We start from the raw sequence: 16,756 nt of genomic DNA, 5'->3' as shown, positions 1-16,756 counted from the left end.
CAGCAAAACGGACTCCGATGATATTACTCTCAAAAGTCTCAAATATAAAACTGGCAGATGTGGCCGGTCCCCAGCTCTTTATGCTCACTAAAGGTGAGAAGGATGGAGAAGTTGCTTCCCAGGGTTTACGAGCCCTGTTAACTTCCAAAATGGTGTTACTGAAAACAGCTAGAATCAGTCCTCAAGATACCGTAGGACAAGCTTTCAAGTATGCCCCTAATGTGCGTAAAGCAAGGAGGCTTACAGCAGTTGGGATGGTGGATTCAGCCACCAATTCATTGATGATCAGCGGAACATTTCCAAATATACTGTGATTGGTGTACTCAAAACAAGGCCCGAAAGGTATGGTCTCCGCTTTATATACCCACCTTCTGAATTCTAAATTGGACCTAATGGTCTTACCTGTAGAAGCTAAATGGAAAACCCTTATAACATCCCTTTCTGAAAAAGATTTGTCTGAGGTTTTAGAGTCCAATTTACAGGTCTCCCCAATTACAAAATGATTGAATTAAATATTTTTCATCAGTTATCTTGTCATAGACTTCTCAGATCGAACGCCAATTTCTGGCACTTGATACGGGACTGTTTGTATGAGAGAGCTTCCTGGGAGGAGGTTTCGTCTCTACTTCGATGGTAGTCCAGCCAGTACCTTGAACACTGGAAGTATGTATGCCTACTAAGGCTTTTATAATGCACCTAGGCCGCAAGTAATAGTTTTAATGCATATGCATTAAAGATGACCTAATAAAAAACACTTTTGAACTAAAATGATTTGTTTTTGCATCGTCGCTTTCCAAGAGCCATAATTTTTCTTTATTTCCCCATAAATGTAGCCATAAGCGGCATGTTTTATGCGGGACGAGATGTGTTATTTTATTGGTACCATTTTGGGGTAAACGGGACTTACGGATTAATTCATATTATAATTTTTTGGAGGGCAATGGAAAAAGAAGCAATTCCACCAATGTTTTTTGCATTATTTTTTTTTAAGGCATTTACCTTGCGGTTTAAATAACATGTTAACTTTATTGATTGGGTAATTACGATCCTCCCAGCAATACAATATATGTGTATTTTTACTTATTTTTTCAACTTTGACAAAATAAAACCACTTTTTTGGGGGAAAAATTGTTTTATTATTTTTATACTGTTTTTTTTTTACATTAATAATTTTTTACTCCCACTAGGGGACTTCCCTATGCAATCTTTTGATCACGTATATAATGCTTTGGTATACTTAGTATAACAAAGCATTATTGTCTGTCAGTGTAAAACTTCGATTGACTGTTGTGTCTCCACTGCAGGTTGTCTTAATTTGCGTTAACCAACTTCTATCTCCGGCAAATCATAATAGTAATTCAACACAGTAAAAAAATAATTAAAAATATTTTAAATACAAAATTCGGATAAAGAAAAAAAAGCGCTCTACACAAACGAAATCCTGTCACTGTTTATATAGAGTGGCACCATTTGGGAGTTTACTGTGCACATCATACAATTGTTTACCTGTTTGTGATGTTGTTATATAGAACTTTTTAATATAAAATTATAAGTACTTGATCCACCTAAGTGATTTTGTAAAGCTTACATTTTTGCATATATTCCCAAAATCAAAAATGTACACCTACCATCAGGATAGGTGATAATTTTCTGACCACTGGGACCCCCACCGATTGTGAGACACTTATCACCTTATCCACAATCTTATCTTCATGTCGATAGGATATGTGCTCTCGGGCCGTTTGTCTATTCTCTTCGGTTTTAATGATTTTGGGAAGTTGTGTGCATAAAGACATAGGCACAAGTGGCATGAGCTCTGCACATCTTGTGCAAAAATTATTTTTTATGCATTTTTTACAAAACGTTACTCGAGTGTAAAGTGCTGGGTGGCATTTTTACAAGGTGTTCGATATCTACTTTTAGAAAATACATGGGTACAGGGGTATAATATAATTATTTTTACTTTATAATTCAGGTTTTATTTGTGTATATTGAAAGTATGAAAACTGTCCCGGCAGCAAAGGGGTTAAAATCTTTAAATCTTGAATTGTGCGCACTTTCCCTTTTAGGTGCGGTCAGCAGAATACAAGAGCGGTCTCTAAACACAATGCTGACAAAAGCTGATATAACACCAATAAAATGGGGCCTGTTCAATGAATTCACGAGGCCCTAGTCATGCCACTGAAATACATGTAAAAATGTCAGGACCATATCCATTTTTTTCTACCGTGCTTGTGTGTGAAATACCTTGTCATCTTGGGAATCACACTGAAGAAGACTATGCTGTTGAATAGCCATAGGAGGTGGCAGAGGAACTGCATCAGGCCCTTCCTCACTTTCTTCTTCTCCACAGCTCTGCATGCCGGAGGATGATGATTTAGATAGTGTGCCACTACTGAGCCCCTCATTTCGTACTCGCTATTTGGAAAAGCAAAAACAGTAAATAATTTTGAGCTTGAAAATCTAAATCTAATACAGATAAAACATTTTATTTTAACACAGAAACCTGAAGGGTAAGTTTTCCAGGAGGCAGGACAATTTCCTGCTGGTTTTGTCATGGACTATTTACAACTTCAAATAAGAAACATGGTACATATTGGGACTATAGTAAGCTTCTGTGTAGAAGTATATCAGATGTAGTGCAACCAGAAATGTTGCCTAAGGCTCTTTTCATATTACCGTGAAGAGCCTCTGTGGGGGTTTCCATTATTTCATGGGCAAAAATAGCGCAGAATGCAGCGCTATTCTTGAAGTCAAAATTAGGTCACGCTCGTCGAAACCCCATTTTAAATGAATGGTGTCCGTCAGTCACCATTTGAATTTGCCAGATGACGGGTCACAGCGCCATGGCTTCCGTTACAAAGAGAAGCCATGATGGTAGTGTAAACAGTGCCTAAATTGCATATTTTGGATCTTTTTTCTTCCGCCTGCTAGTTTCTGTAAATTGTTCATTTTCTCTCATCTAGCGGGCCCACTAAGCAAGCATGGGGTCTACCCTCTGCTGCCACCTTATATACTTTATTACATTAGATAGGACTGTGGTTGACTGAGAAGGTGTCTGAACATTTAGCAGGCTGCTGGAAAATGAGGAAGATGTAAATTTTCTCGAATAAAATTTTACAAAGTTTCATATTTTCTGCTGTATGTACTGCTGATTTAGGCCTCATGCACACGGCCGTGCCTGTAATCACAGTCCGCGATTACAGTCACAGCCGGCCGCGGACAGCCACCTGCATTTCCAGCCCGTGCTCACCTTCCCGCAAATATACGGGAAGGTGTCCGTGGTCAATAGAAATGAATGGGTCCATAATTGTGGACCGTAGTTACGGTTCACAATTACGGACTAATTTTATGGTTGTGGGCATGGGGCCTCATTGACGTAAAAATAATAATTGCATCATAAATCACTCACGAACCTCTTCAATGGTCTCATCTTGGGGTGTTACTGCACTGTCATCAGAGTCCTTCTGGTAGCTGCAGTCCGTGTTTTTACGCACCTCTCTGCTTTTTTTATGTTTATGAGCCATCTTTTTCACATGTCCATCAGCTTTTCCACTGCTGAGTCTCCGTACAGGGCTTGTGAGCCATTTCCTTAATGTGTTACCAGGACGCTTGGGCCCCGGTGAGCTTTGTGTATTAACCATATGTGGCTGTAATGAATTCAACGAAGCTGGGGGACTGGCATCATTAACAGAAATGGAGTCTGTATAGGTAAAAAAAAAAAATTACAAATCCGGTCAAAAATTATTTATTTTTAATTTTTTTTAAGAAATGCATACAAATAATTTCTAACCTGAATTATACAAATCATTTATAACCCCCCTCATTTGTCTAACAACTAAACTACTGTATATATTAACCCCCCCTGCTATCCGTACTTTGGACCCTATTGACTGTTTTATCTTGTTTGCCATCTCTGACTGTCTCGTTTTAGACGTCTGTTAACTCCTTTTTCTCCTATTTTATACTTTATTTGAGCTTATAGTATTCATTCAACATGTTATTGTGTCTCACCTTTCAGCAGACTACAGGACACAGTTTGTAATCTTTGTCCTACTTCTATTTGCTGAAGAATGTGATGCTGGTAATATCATATTGGGGAATTGTTATTTGACTACTAATATACCAAATATACACTGTTATGCCTAGGTTCATCAAAGTTGAGCATACAATTTAAGTGTTGCTGGTTTAAACCCATTGAAAAATGGCTTCATTTTTTTATTTTAGATGCACTTGGACAATAAAACAAAACTGGTTGCCAAGATGTATATTTAACCCTTTAAACCCTTTTGCTGCCAGAGGAATTTGGACATTTTGCACTTCTGGTAGCCGGGACAATTTTGAAGTGCAAATAAAACCGGAATTATAAAAAAATAAATTTATACTAAACCACTATACTCCTATATCTTCTTTAAAGCGGTATTCGCATCTCAGGCATTTATGGCATATCCACAGTATACATCCAATGAGTTATGAGGTGGCCGGAAGTATGGAAGAAGACGAGCTTTCTGAGATATGCTACTTCTGTTACTCCCATAGAAGTGAATGGGAATTCTGTAAACAGTGTAGCACAGCGATCTACGCGGTTTCCGTACTCCCCGATTTCACATCGTAGCTAGCTGTGCTATGTTGTTTCCATAATTCCCATTTACTACTGTGGGCGTTCCAAAAACAGCATAGGTCAGCAAGTTCGGCTGTTTCCGTACTCCCAACCACCTCGTACTCAGTGGACACCGGTCCAGCGACAGCAGACGATTGTAAGACGGGGTCCCATATATGACATGCTTCCCATATATGCATGTCAGACATTTATAGCATATCCTGTAGATATGCTATAAGTGTCCAGGATGGGAATACCCTTTAAGTAATCACCTGCCACATTGCCACGCAGCAGTTTATACACAGAGCGCCTTCATGCAGTTTCGCGTAAGAGTATTCTTTGCAAAAAATGCATTACACTTCATGTTTATAATGAATAGTCTGACCCATGCAGAAAATAAGATGCACAGCACTTTCTAAACATGAAAGTGCCGAGTTCACACATGCCAGTTATGCCTATGACTACATGCACATACACAATATGGCCAAAAGTATATGGACACTTTCCTAATTATGGAGTTCAGAAATTATCATAGAATGCTACCTTTGCCACACAAGTCAGTTTGTGAAATTTCTGATCTGCTAGGTCTGCCTGGGTCAACTGTTATTTTTTGTGAAGTGGAAGCTTCTAGGAGAAACAACAATTTAGCCACAAAGTGGTAGATCACGAATGCTCACATGCTACGTATGGAATGTAGAAATCACCTATCCTATCACTACAGAGTTCCAAACTGCTTCTGGAAATGACATCAGCACAAGGACTGCGCGTTGGAATGCAAAGTGCATACTGTAAAATTTGGTGGGCGAGTGGGTTTAACGGAGTTTGGGCTAGGCCCCTTACTTCCAATGAAGGGGAACGTTAATGCTACAACACACAATGACATTTTAGACAATTCTAAGCTTCCAACTGTGTGGGAATAGTTTGGGAAAGGACCTTTTCTGTTCCAGCATGACTGTGCCCCTGTGCCCAAACAAGGTCCCTAAAGGCATGGTTTAACGAGTTTGATGTGGAGGAACTATAGAGTCCTGCAAAGAGACCTGACCTCAACCCCATCAAATGACTGGGATGAATTGGAACGCCGATTGCGAGCTAGACCTTCACATCCAACATCAGTGCTTGACCTCACAAATGCTCTTTTAGATGAATGGGCACAAATTCCCAAATACACACTCCAAAATCTTGTGGAAAGCCTACCCAGAAGAGTGGAGGCTGTTATAGCTGCAAAAGCCCAACTCCATATTAATGGCCATGGTTTTGGAATGGGATGTCAAGCTCATACAGGTGTAATGGTCAGGTGTCCACATACTTTTGGCCCTATATATTGTCTCTTCACATAATCACCAGAATCAGAGACCAAAAATCTAATTCAAAACTGGAAAGTTGATTACAAAAAAGAAAAAAAATCCTTTAAAAGTGAGTGTATCCCCAGTCCCCATCTATTTAATAAAAGTAGATAACCTAAAAAATGTAATAGTCCTACCTAGTAGTTTACAGTCATGATTAACTTCATGCAACTATGCGACACAGAGTAATTTTAACCAGTTCAGGACCGGGCTATTTTGAGCCTTCAGGACCAGACACTGTTTAGCCTTTTTTAGCACTCGGTAGTTAAATGGCTATAACTTTATTTGTAGGGCTAGCGATATGATTTTTGCGTTGTTTTTTCCGTAGACAATGCAGTTTTCTTCTTTTATCATTTAAGCCGATCATTGTTGACGGAGTTATGACCTATTTTAGCTTTATGCTAATGAGTTTCTTAATGAACGTAATCTCGTTTTAAATGACAGTTTACAACGTAATCTCGCGAGATTACGCTTGATGTGCTGTAATCTCACACAAACGTTACCGAAGTGTCAGGATTCTGAATAGACATCGCGTCCTGGCTGGAGGTGATGTCTATTCACTGTCAGGACACTTGAGTAACGTTAATATGTGAGTAAGTGACTGCACATAGTGATGCCTGAAAAGGCCTTAATGACCAGCTACATTTTTCCATTTTTTCTTCTCTGCCTCTCAGCAGCCATAACTTTTTTATTTTTTTAATTCACGTGGCCGTATGAGGTCTTGTTTTATGCGGGAGAAATTTTATAATTTCTTCACAGTTTGGGGCTAGAGAAAAACGTCAGAACGGAACCCCAACGCAAATGTGAACGAAGCCTAAGCTGAGTTTTCTCCAATAACTGACAGCCGCAACACTGCAGCAACAGCAATCACAGGGCTGTACATTGACAGCGCGTGATTAGGGGTTAAGCTCAAGAAATCTGAGTGGAGAAAGCAATAACACCTTACCACAGGCAATAACAAAATCTGATCAGTATGATGTGCAAAGCGAGTGTAGGTGTGGAAAGAGCAGGAAGCCTGTTTGCGGCTAATAGCTTCAGAGCATGTGATGCCAGGGAGGGTGGTGTCTCGTTGGCAATTCCCAGTAACATACAGCAGTGTCTGTTAGGGTATGTTCACACGCTGCGCAAAAAACGTCTCAAAATACGGAACTGTTTTCAAGGGAAAACAGTTCCTGATTTTCAGACGTTTTTTTATTCAAACTCGCTTTTTACGTGCGTTTTTTACGGACGTTTTTGGAGCTGTTTTTCTATAGTCAATAAAAAACGGCTCCAAAACGGCTCAAGAAGGGACATGCACTTCTTTTTCGTAGGAGTTTTCTTACGCGGCTGTTTTTCAAAAACGCCCCGTCGTTACAGAACAACGTTTTTGCCATTGGAGGCGTTCTGCTTTCGATTTTTCGGCCCGAAAAACAGCCAAAAATAAGCCGTGTGAACATAGCCTTATTGTCTGTGGTGTTAAGGACCTATAGTGTACAGAGCACCTTGATAACTTTGAGGGACCAGAGTGAAAGAATTTACTACCCAAGTATTTTAAAGAACAATCGTAGGTCGATTTTACTAGTTAGGAAAATTTCCGCACAATTTAGACATCTTGACAACCCTTTTTGTTCCATTAGGAAATATAGTATTACATGGCAACCATTAAAATAAATTGGTGTCTATAGTCAAATTGAGTTTGCTGGAGCAAGAGACCCTTTTTGCAATATGGAATGATGTAAATGTTTAACTAAGGTAAAAATAAATAAAAGTAAGAATAACTTAGAATTAAAAAAAAACACCCTTGAGCTTCTCTGAATGTTATAAATTGCATAAATGAGAAACCCCCATAATGGATCGCCCAATGATTTTCAGCTTTTAAATTCTTAGTACTCAATGGCTTACAACAATGTCTTTTTTCACTCATGGTCTTAATTGATGACAGGAAGTAAAATTAATAGTTCTGTCAAACAAGCAAATTATACTTAAAAGGGGCCAAGAGAGTACGACAAAGATTGTAAGGAGCTTAGATAGTGATTGGGTGTCAAGTGATTACTGGACATACAATGCTCATAAATGCATGGGTGTAAATAACTTCGCAGCAGCCATAGCAGATGCTACGGGACAGAGCTTAGTGCTGGCCATTGGCTAGCGTCCAGACCTTGTATCCGGCGGTGCCTGGAAGTGAAGAGGACCCAAAAGCGAGAAGTGGTAAGTAAACTGAGGATTCTGGAGTCCTAATAGATATTTTGGAGGTCTGATCTGGGATCTAGATTAGTTTTGGAGTCTGGCCAGGGGTCTGAATATTTTGTCTGGGGTCTGAATTGATTTTTGGTTCTGGTCTTGGATCTGAATTAATATTCTGGTCTGAAGTTTGCGGTATAGTCTGGCGTCTGGATTAATTTTGGCATTTGGCCTGGGGTCTGATTTTATTTAGGGATCTGAATTAATTTTGGGGTCAGGCCTGAGGTTTGAATTTTGGGGTCTGGTCAGGGGTCAAAAATATATTTTGGGGTCTTGTCTGCACAGTAAATCAGGCACATATGGCAACATAGTATGTTTTGGGCACGCATCGCTGCGCGGTATATCTCTTAGACACAGAAGTCTGATGATGAACAATTGTCAGATCATGCTGGGAATTATATTTTTTTACCGCGACTCGACTAGCCTGTGCCATCACCCGAATGGTCACTTGGAGCAAAGTGACTGCATTGGGGGTAGATCCATTCAAAGGTTTGCTATGGGGCCCAGTAATTTCTAGTTACGCCCTTTCTTACAAGTATACAGGGTGGGCCATTTATATGGATGCACCTAAATAAAATGGGAATGGTTGGTGATATTAACTTCCTGTTTGTGGCACATTAGTATATGGGAGGGGGGAAACTTTTCAAGCTGGGTGTTGACCATGGCGGCCATTTTGAAGTTGGCCATTTTGTATCCAACTTTAGTTTTTTCAATGGGAAGAGGGTCATGTGACATCAAACTTATCGAGAATTTCACAAGAAAAACAATGGTGTGCTTGGTTTTAATGTTACTTTATTCTTTCATGAGTTATTTACAAGTTTCTGACCACTTATAAAATGTGTTCAAAGTGCTGCCCATTGTGTTGGATTGTCAATGCAACCCTCTTCTCCCACTCTTCACACACTGATAGCAACACCGCAGAAGAAATGCTAGCACAGGCTTCCAGTATCCGTAGTTTCAGTTGCTGCACATCTCGTATCTTCACAGCATAGACAATTGCCTTCAGATGACCCCAAAGATAAAAGTCTAAGGGAGTCAGATCGGGAGGCATTTCTTCTGCGGTGTTGCTATCAGTGTGTGAAGAGTGGGAGAAGAGGGTTGCATTGACAATCCAACACAATGGGCAGCACTTTGAACACATTTTATAAGTGGTCAGAAACTTGTAAATAACTCATGAAAGAATAAAGTAACGTTAAAACCAAGCACACCATTGTTTTTCTTGTGAAATTCTCGATAAGTTTGATGTGTCACATGACCCTCTTCCCATTGAAAAAACTAAAGTTGGATACAAAATGGCCGACTTCAATATGGCCGCCATGGTCAACACCCAGCTTGAAAAGTTTCCCCCCTCCCATATACTAATGTGCCACAAACAGGAAGTTAATATCACCAACCATTCCCATTTTATTTAGGTGTATCCATATAAATGGCCCACCCTGTATATCGATCTTAATACATCTGTATATATCATGTATTATTTACAGCTGATGTTCTGCAAGTGCATGCACATAGTTTAAAAGTTTTATTGAAAAAACAAAAGGAATAAATATCTGGTCACTTTCTTGAACCACCAACAGTTTAAATAGGTTCTTCAGGACGATCACATTAATAGACTATCTTTAGGGTGAGGGCCCAAACATTTCAGCTTGTCAGTTGCTCCCTCTTGGCAACCTGAGGGGAATGAATTGTTACTGTTTTTTATTTATTTACTAATCAAAAGTATTTATTGAATTATACATTGTACTTTCAGTAACTTCTATTTTCTGATTATTATTATTTTTCTTTTTACTTTTTATGGGGAGTCATCCTCTTCAGGGAATAAGGGAATGGTGACAAGAAGCCATCCAGTTTCTTATACTGCTGGAATACCAAGTGCATATGAGCGTACGTGTATGCCTTAAAAATGCATCCCTTGCATCAAAATAAATAAACCCCAACTGTATAGTCCAAACATGTAGAGAGCAGAGTATGGTCTTCAGCAGAACAATTTTCCTGCATGTATGGCACTGGTCAGAATGCAGGCACCGGGAATGAGTAAGGCCTCATGCACACGACCGTAGTGTTTTTCTGGTCCGCAAATTCCAGGACCGTGTTCCGTGAAATGTCATCCGCAGTTCATCCGTATGTAATCCGCAGTTCATCCGTATGTAATCCGCAAAATGCGGATGAAAAAAAAAAAGCCTAGGTAAAACAGGATGACGACAGAACTCATTCCCGGTCGTCGCCTAGCAACATTTCCGGAAATCCGCAAACTGCGGATGACACACGGAGGTGTATCCACAATTTCCACGGGCCCATTGACTTCTATTGGCATGTCCGCATCGAATTTGCGGCCCGTAATTAGACATGTCCTGAGTTTCTGCGGCACGGATTTGCAGACATGCGGAGACCCGTGAAAACACGGATAGTGTGTATGGGCCCATAGAAATGAATGGGTCCGCAATTCTCCCGTGGATTTGCGGGGGAATTGCGGACGCAAAAACACGGTCGTGTGCATGGGGCCTTAGAGCAATAGAAGCTGGAAGATTTTTTGCTATTCTGTTGCCATTGAGTGGGTCTATTACGAACCACTTACCTTTATGATTAAATATCCCTTCCATTTCCATGCTACTCCTCGAGTGTGCAATGCAGAGAGAACTACAAGGAACTAAGCCTTCTGATGCTGGCGATTTGTCAGTTGTCCGAACTAAGCACCAGTCCGGTCTATCTTGCTGTCTCTCGAGAATCTCTACAGTCTGTCCCCGTCGCACTGTCAACTCATTAGTGTTGCATGCAGTAAAATCATGTATGACTACAGTCAATTCACAACCTCCGGAAAGCTGTAAATAAATACAGGGAATATTGTAATTAAAAAGCAGAGTAAAGTATAAGAACACCACAAAAAAATTAAACTGCGATCAGAAGAATTTTTTTTTTTACATTTCTATGAACATTTGTTAATCCGGAATATGTGGATAATCCTGTTACATGGCTCTTTTGATGTTTGATTTGTTAAATGCGGATTTGCTGTGGGTTTAACCCATTGCAAAGGGTCAGATCCGCTTTTAAAATCTGCAACTAACCTGCAGCATTCCCTGAATTCTGCACAGATTTTGTCTGATACATGTGGATGGGATTTCGAAAACTCCATCCACATGCATTGTAATGTAATTTGACCCCTTTACGGTCTGTTTAGTGGGTGTAATTGTAATCCCCGGAATAACTTTTTTAGGTCAGGATCACACATGCAGTTTTATGGTAAATTCACACAGGGCAGATAGGCTGCGTAAAGCTACACAGTGTATCTGTTCTGGGAGGGCACAGGGAATTCCGGACGAAAAAACACTCCAAATTGTGGTGCAGTTTTTCGGCCAGAATGTCCGCTGCGGAAAACAGAAAAATAGAGCATACTTGCTTTCTGACGTCCTGCAGACAGGCCTCTGGGATGACGTTTCATCCCAGGAGGCTGGCCTGGACGAAGAAGCACAGAATTCTGGGTAAGTATAAGATTTATTTTTTCTGAGTTGCGTTTTTTTAGATAGAATCGCGGCCTTTCCGCCGCAAACAATGCAACATCTGCTATTTGTTGCGGGTTTTACCTTCCCATTGAAACCTGCAATAAAAGAGCAGCGGTTACGCAAAGACAATTCAAATGCTGTGGATTATAAAAAGCACCGCAGGTCAATTTCTGAGCGTTTTTTCCACTTTACGCAGCATGTGGATGAGATGTGTGCTGCTACTGTATTATGCTGTGGATTTTACGCAATGAAATCCGCTGTGGATTTTACGCAATGAAATCCGCTGCGGAAAAGCCGCATTATTTACGCTACGTCTGATCCCTGCCTTGGAGCAGATTGTTTTATGAGCCAAACACAGGAGTGGACATAAAAGAAAGAAGATGCATCAGTCTTTTCCTCATACCTTTCCCTTTTGTATCCACTTCTGGCTTTGGCTCATAGAACATAGAAAAAAAACTGCACCAACAACTGCCTGTGTATTCCTGGCCTGCAACAAATTTGCCGCGTGTGAAGATACCCTTAGGCTATGAAACAGATGCCCTTATTTTAACAATTCTGTAATAATGACAGGTTCTCTATCATTAGCAGTATTGTCACTGTTTTTAGTATATTAACAATAGATAGGCTTTGCAGGAAAAGCACTAGTCCGACCCAGCTTCTTCTGTAGTGCACTCTAGACAGGACACACATCATTTTATACCTTTGTGGGTATGTTTAGGGAATTTTAAAAAAATAAACTAAATGTAACAGTACTTGATAGAGCTTACCTTATCACTGTCTAATGTGTTTTGTGATGTTCTGGATGCAATTGATATTGTATCAGGTTGACTGCCATCTCCTTGACTGTCAAAGTCTTCAGGATCTCTATGAATCAAAAGATTAGCAATTTGTATTAGTTTGCTAAAAGAGTTAGGTGCAGTAGTTAAAAAAGTAATGACACAAAAAGCTAAAGCCCAAGAAGGAGGATAAACATGGCAGACCTGGGGGTCTTTATTAGGCTCCCAGCTGCCAAGACAGCTCATCAGCACCATGCGATCGCGTCACGGGGGCTGATAGGATGACACAGAACCCTTCCCTCTGTCTAACGGCTTAGATGTTGCTGGTGCTATTGACCATGGCAACTAAATGGATAAACATTCGGGATCAAAGTGATCGCCGATCCTAGCTGTTAGAACCCGCTTCATTTTTAGTTGGCACCATTTTGGGGTACATAGAACTTATTAGCTTTTATTGGCTGGGACCCACATTTTACAGATGTTACATCTGTTATGTATTATAAAAACTCTGTTATAAATGTATTCTAAATCTCCTTTAAGCATATCACTCAAAACTTTTCCATAACTATTTGCCAGATGTCAGTATCCCAGGACTAAGGATTCAGAAGCTTGAGTACACACATTTTAAAAGTAGAAGTGTAAATTAAAGATTCTGGTCCCCAATGCAAAATCTGTAACAGGGCCCCCCATCTACCCGGTGCCATTTAGAATACTGGTATCTTCTTATTTGGTGGGTGCCGTTGGGCCCTTTAAAGAGGCTCTGTCACCAGATTCTCAAATCCCTATCTCCTATTGCATGTGATCGGCGCTGCAATGTAGATAACAGTAACGTTGTTTTGTTTTTTTTAAACGATAATTTTTGGCCACGTTATGAGCAATTTTATATTTATGCAAATGAGCCTTTCTAATGGACAACTGGGCGTGTTTTCTCTTATTTCCAACTGGGCGTGTCTTGTGTTTGTAACATCTGGGCGTGTTTACTTGTTTTACTAGCTGGGCGTTGTGAATAGAAGTGTATGATGCTGACATATGATGCCGACAAACACTTCTATTCACAACGCCCAGCTAGTAAAACAAGTAAACACGCCCAGATGTTACAAACACAATACACGCCCAGTTGGAAATAAGAGAAAACACGCCCAGTTGTCCATTAGAAAGGCTCATTTGCATAAATATAAAATTGCTCATAACTTGGCAAAAAATGATCGTTTAAAAAAAACAAAAAAAAACGTTACTGTTATCTACATTGCAGCGACGATCACATGCAATAGGAGATAGGGATTTGATAATCTGCTGACAGAGCCTCTTTAAGGTGTGACTGCTTCTTCGGCACCCCTATAACTATGCCACTATTGTAAGGATCTAGCATGCTACAGTATTATTTTAGAATAGACTACACTGAAAGTGGAGTCATTAAAACAACTACAATTTTCTCTATAGCCTGTCAAAAGGTGAGGCACTGTTTTAGAATCGGTTTCTTAAGAACGACAACATATTACAATGGGGGAGTGCAGAATATATGAATTCATTGTCATTGTGTAAATTTGCGTTTGTGTTGAATCTACTGGCAGTCAAATGATTTATGCTAATGAAAATATATTAGGGACCGGATAATATTGCAAAGCCTAATAATTTACAAGAGTAGTTATGACCAGATTAAAACAGTAGGTTTATGATTTTTAAACCACATACATTTTTGTGCCTAGACCGGAATGAAGGCCAGATTCTAGGCTGCCCTCGCTTGTCACTTCTCCTTTACTGCATCTGAAAAAAAAAATGTTAACACATTACATTGGAAAACAGGCCCAACATCCTGTAATATTTACCAAGCCTCCTAGAATAATAATAATTTATTCCCTGTGGTTTATACCGTGCCAACATATTCTGCAGTGTGGTTCTGGAGATTGCCACCCTTCACATTAGTTCCTGTCCCCAATATCTTACTAACTATATATATATATATATATATATATACCACCAATATATTCAGCAAATGCACAAATGCAAATATGTAGGTCTCTTCTGTAGCAAATATATTTTTTAAATGACCTAAATTTTAACAGCAGGATATCAAATTTGATTCTACGCTTTACTTATAGAAGTGAGGTCCTTATGATATTAATAAAAGGCTAACATTTGCATGACTCCAGAGGATCATCCTTAATACCGCAAAGGGAACAGCGCCTTCGTAAATGGTCATTATTCATCCCGTCTTGCACTCCGAATATCCTACTGCATCTCAGAATTTAATACTGCTTATTCTCTGTCTGGGACAAGCTCCTCACCCAGAAAGGTCCGTGGCTAGCAGTCTCCCGAACCAACACAGACTATATATACATCTTTATGACTATCAGGTTGTCGTGCCCACAGCACGACGACGCCAGGCGAGTGTACACCTCTCACTTTCCTGCCTCTCCTATTTATCGTGAGAGGATGCCCTAGTGATTTTGTTCCTTAAAAGAGTGAGATTAAACATGTGTAGTAGTGTGGAGGATAAAAAAAAGCAATACAATTTTGCAATAAAAGCTGGCGTGGCTCCATTGACTGTATCAAAGTGATTTCAAAAACAAGAATTACTTTCAAAGGGCATCTGGCATAATGTTCTATGTTTTTACACTGATGTATATATAATGTTTTTAGAATGTTCCAAAAATATAATTATGCACAATGAGGGTTATTTTCAATGAGTTGCCCTGTGATCCTCTACATTTCTTGCTCAAAATGCCTGCTCAAGAGCATTCATAAGGATATCTGAGCCGGCCCTCGTACACAAGATAATAACAGACATTGGACAAACTGAAGTTAAACAAAATAAAAAATTAAAGGTCATATATGCTTTTTAGGGTGGCCTTAAATATGAAATACAAACGGTCTGACAGATGGAATAATGATTGGTCATCTGACTTTTGCCCCAAATCATTGCAAACATACCACCATGCACAAAAAAGGAAAGACGACCAATAATGGAATCATCCCTGGTATTTTATGGCAACCATCAACCAACACGGTAACACAATGCAGTTTACAACTGAATATGGGCCAAAATATCCAACACAACAGATTATTTTTCTAACACGTCTGTCGGCAGTCAAACTGTTAGCAAAAAAGAAGGTGACCAAATAATGGCTAACAATCGGAAAGTGTTGTAATCTTATGTTTTGACCAACAATTAGCTTATGACTCAATTTTTCACAGCCACTTTTATAAACTATGCAATTTATTATGTTTAAATAAAACTTTGAAAAGCAAAAAAATATATCAGCACTTACCGTCTAACAGATTTTTGTTTTGTTGATACGGTCTTGGGTATATGAATAGGCTCTTTCAAAGCACCTCTCAAGTGAATTGTTCTGTCTTGTATAACTTCACGTACATGCTTAATCCAGTCTTGTTTGTTCTCAATACTAGAACCCTAAAAATAATGTAATAATAATAACGGTGAATGAAAAAGTTATTAGATAGCACAAAACGACTAATATTTTAACAGTTATTCATACTTTCTTACAACCAAAAGAAACACATACAAAGCTAAAAAGCCAGAGAACAATATATAACTTAGATAACTATTTCAATACACTAAAATAACAGAGTTAACCCTTTCAAGACCGAGCTCATTTTGGCCTTCAGGACTAGCCCCATTTTTTTAAATCTGACATGTGTCATTTTATATGGTAATGACTCTGGAATGCTTTTGCCTATCCAAGCAATTCTGAGATTGTTTTCTCGTGACATATTGTACTTTATGTTAGTGGAAAAATTTGGTCAATAAATTCATTGCTTATTTGTGAAAAACACCAACATTTAAAGAAAATGTGCAAAAATTATGATTTTTCTAATTTTAAATGTATCTGCTTGTAAAACAGATAGCAATACCACACACAAAAATTACTATTTCACGTATTCCATATGTCTCATTTAGATTTCCATCGTTGTTTGAACATTATTTTCTTTTTCTAGGACTTTACGAGGCTTAGAACTTTAGCAGCAATTTCTCACATTTCCAAGAAAATGTCAAAAGGCTATTTTGTCAAGGACCAGTTCAGTTCTGAAGTGACTTTGAGGGCCTTATGTACTAGATAGGCACCATAAGTCACTCCATTTTAAAAACTCCACCTCTCAAAGTATTCAAATCAGCATTCAGAAAGTTTATTAACCCTTTAGGCGTTTCAAAGGAATTAAAGCACAGTAGAGGTGAAATTTACAAATTAAATTTTTTTTGCTGAAATTCATTTGTAATAAAAAAAATTCTGTAACATAGAAGGTTTTACCAGAGAAACACAACTCAATATCTATTGCCCAGATTCTGCAGTTTTTAAGAAA

General features: G+C 39.1%; 1 protein-coding gene across 3 annotated transcripts in view; it reads right to left on the bottom strand.

The window, feature by feature from the left end:
- Window positions 1-16,756, bottom strand: part of TRIO (trio Rho guanine nucleotide exchange factor) — a 539,453-nt gene that overhangs the window by 87,442 nt on the left and 435,255 nt on the right. For all 3 annotated transcript variants that reach the window (XM_075826894.1, XM_075826893.1, XM_075826892.1), the window contains 6 exons: window positions 15,706-15,848; window positions 14,129-14,200; window positions 12,428-12,524; window positions 10,739-10,982; window positions 3,417-3,703; window positions 2,248-2,418 (listed from right to left, as the gene is read on the bottom strand). In XM_075826894.1, the coding sequence (XP_075683009.1) occupies window positions 2,248-2,418; window positions 3,417-3,703; window positions 10,739-10,982; window positions 12,428-12,524; window positions 14,129-14,200; window positions 15,706-15,848 (1,014 nt within the window). The remainder of the gene's footprint in view (window positions 1-2,247; window positions 2,419-3,416; window positions 3,704-10,738; window positions 10,983-12,427; window positions 12,525-14,128; window positions 14,201-15,705; window positions 15,849-16,756) is intronic.

Source organism: Rhinoderma darwinii, chromosome 5, assembly GCF_050947455.1.
Source record: "Rhinoderma darwinii isolate aRhiDar2 chromosome 5, aRhiDar2.hap1, whole genome shotgun sequence".
Taxonomy (NCBI): domain Eukaryota; kingdom Metazoa; phylum Chordata; class Amphibia; order Anura; family Rhinodermatidae; genus Rhinoderma; species Rhinoderma darwinii.
This window is presented reverse-complemented; position numbering and strand designations above follow the sequence as displayed.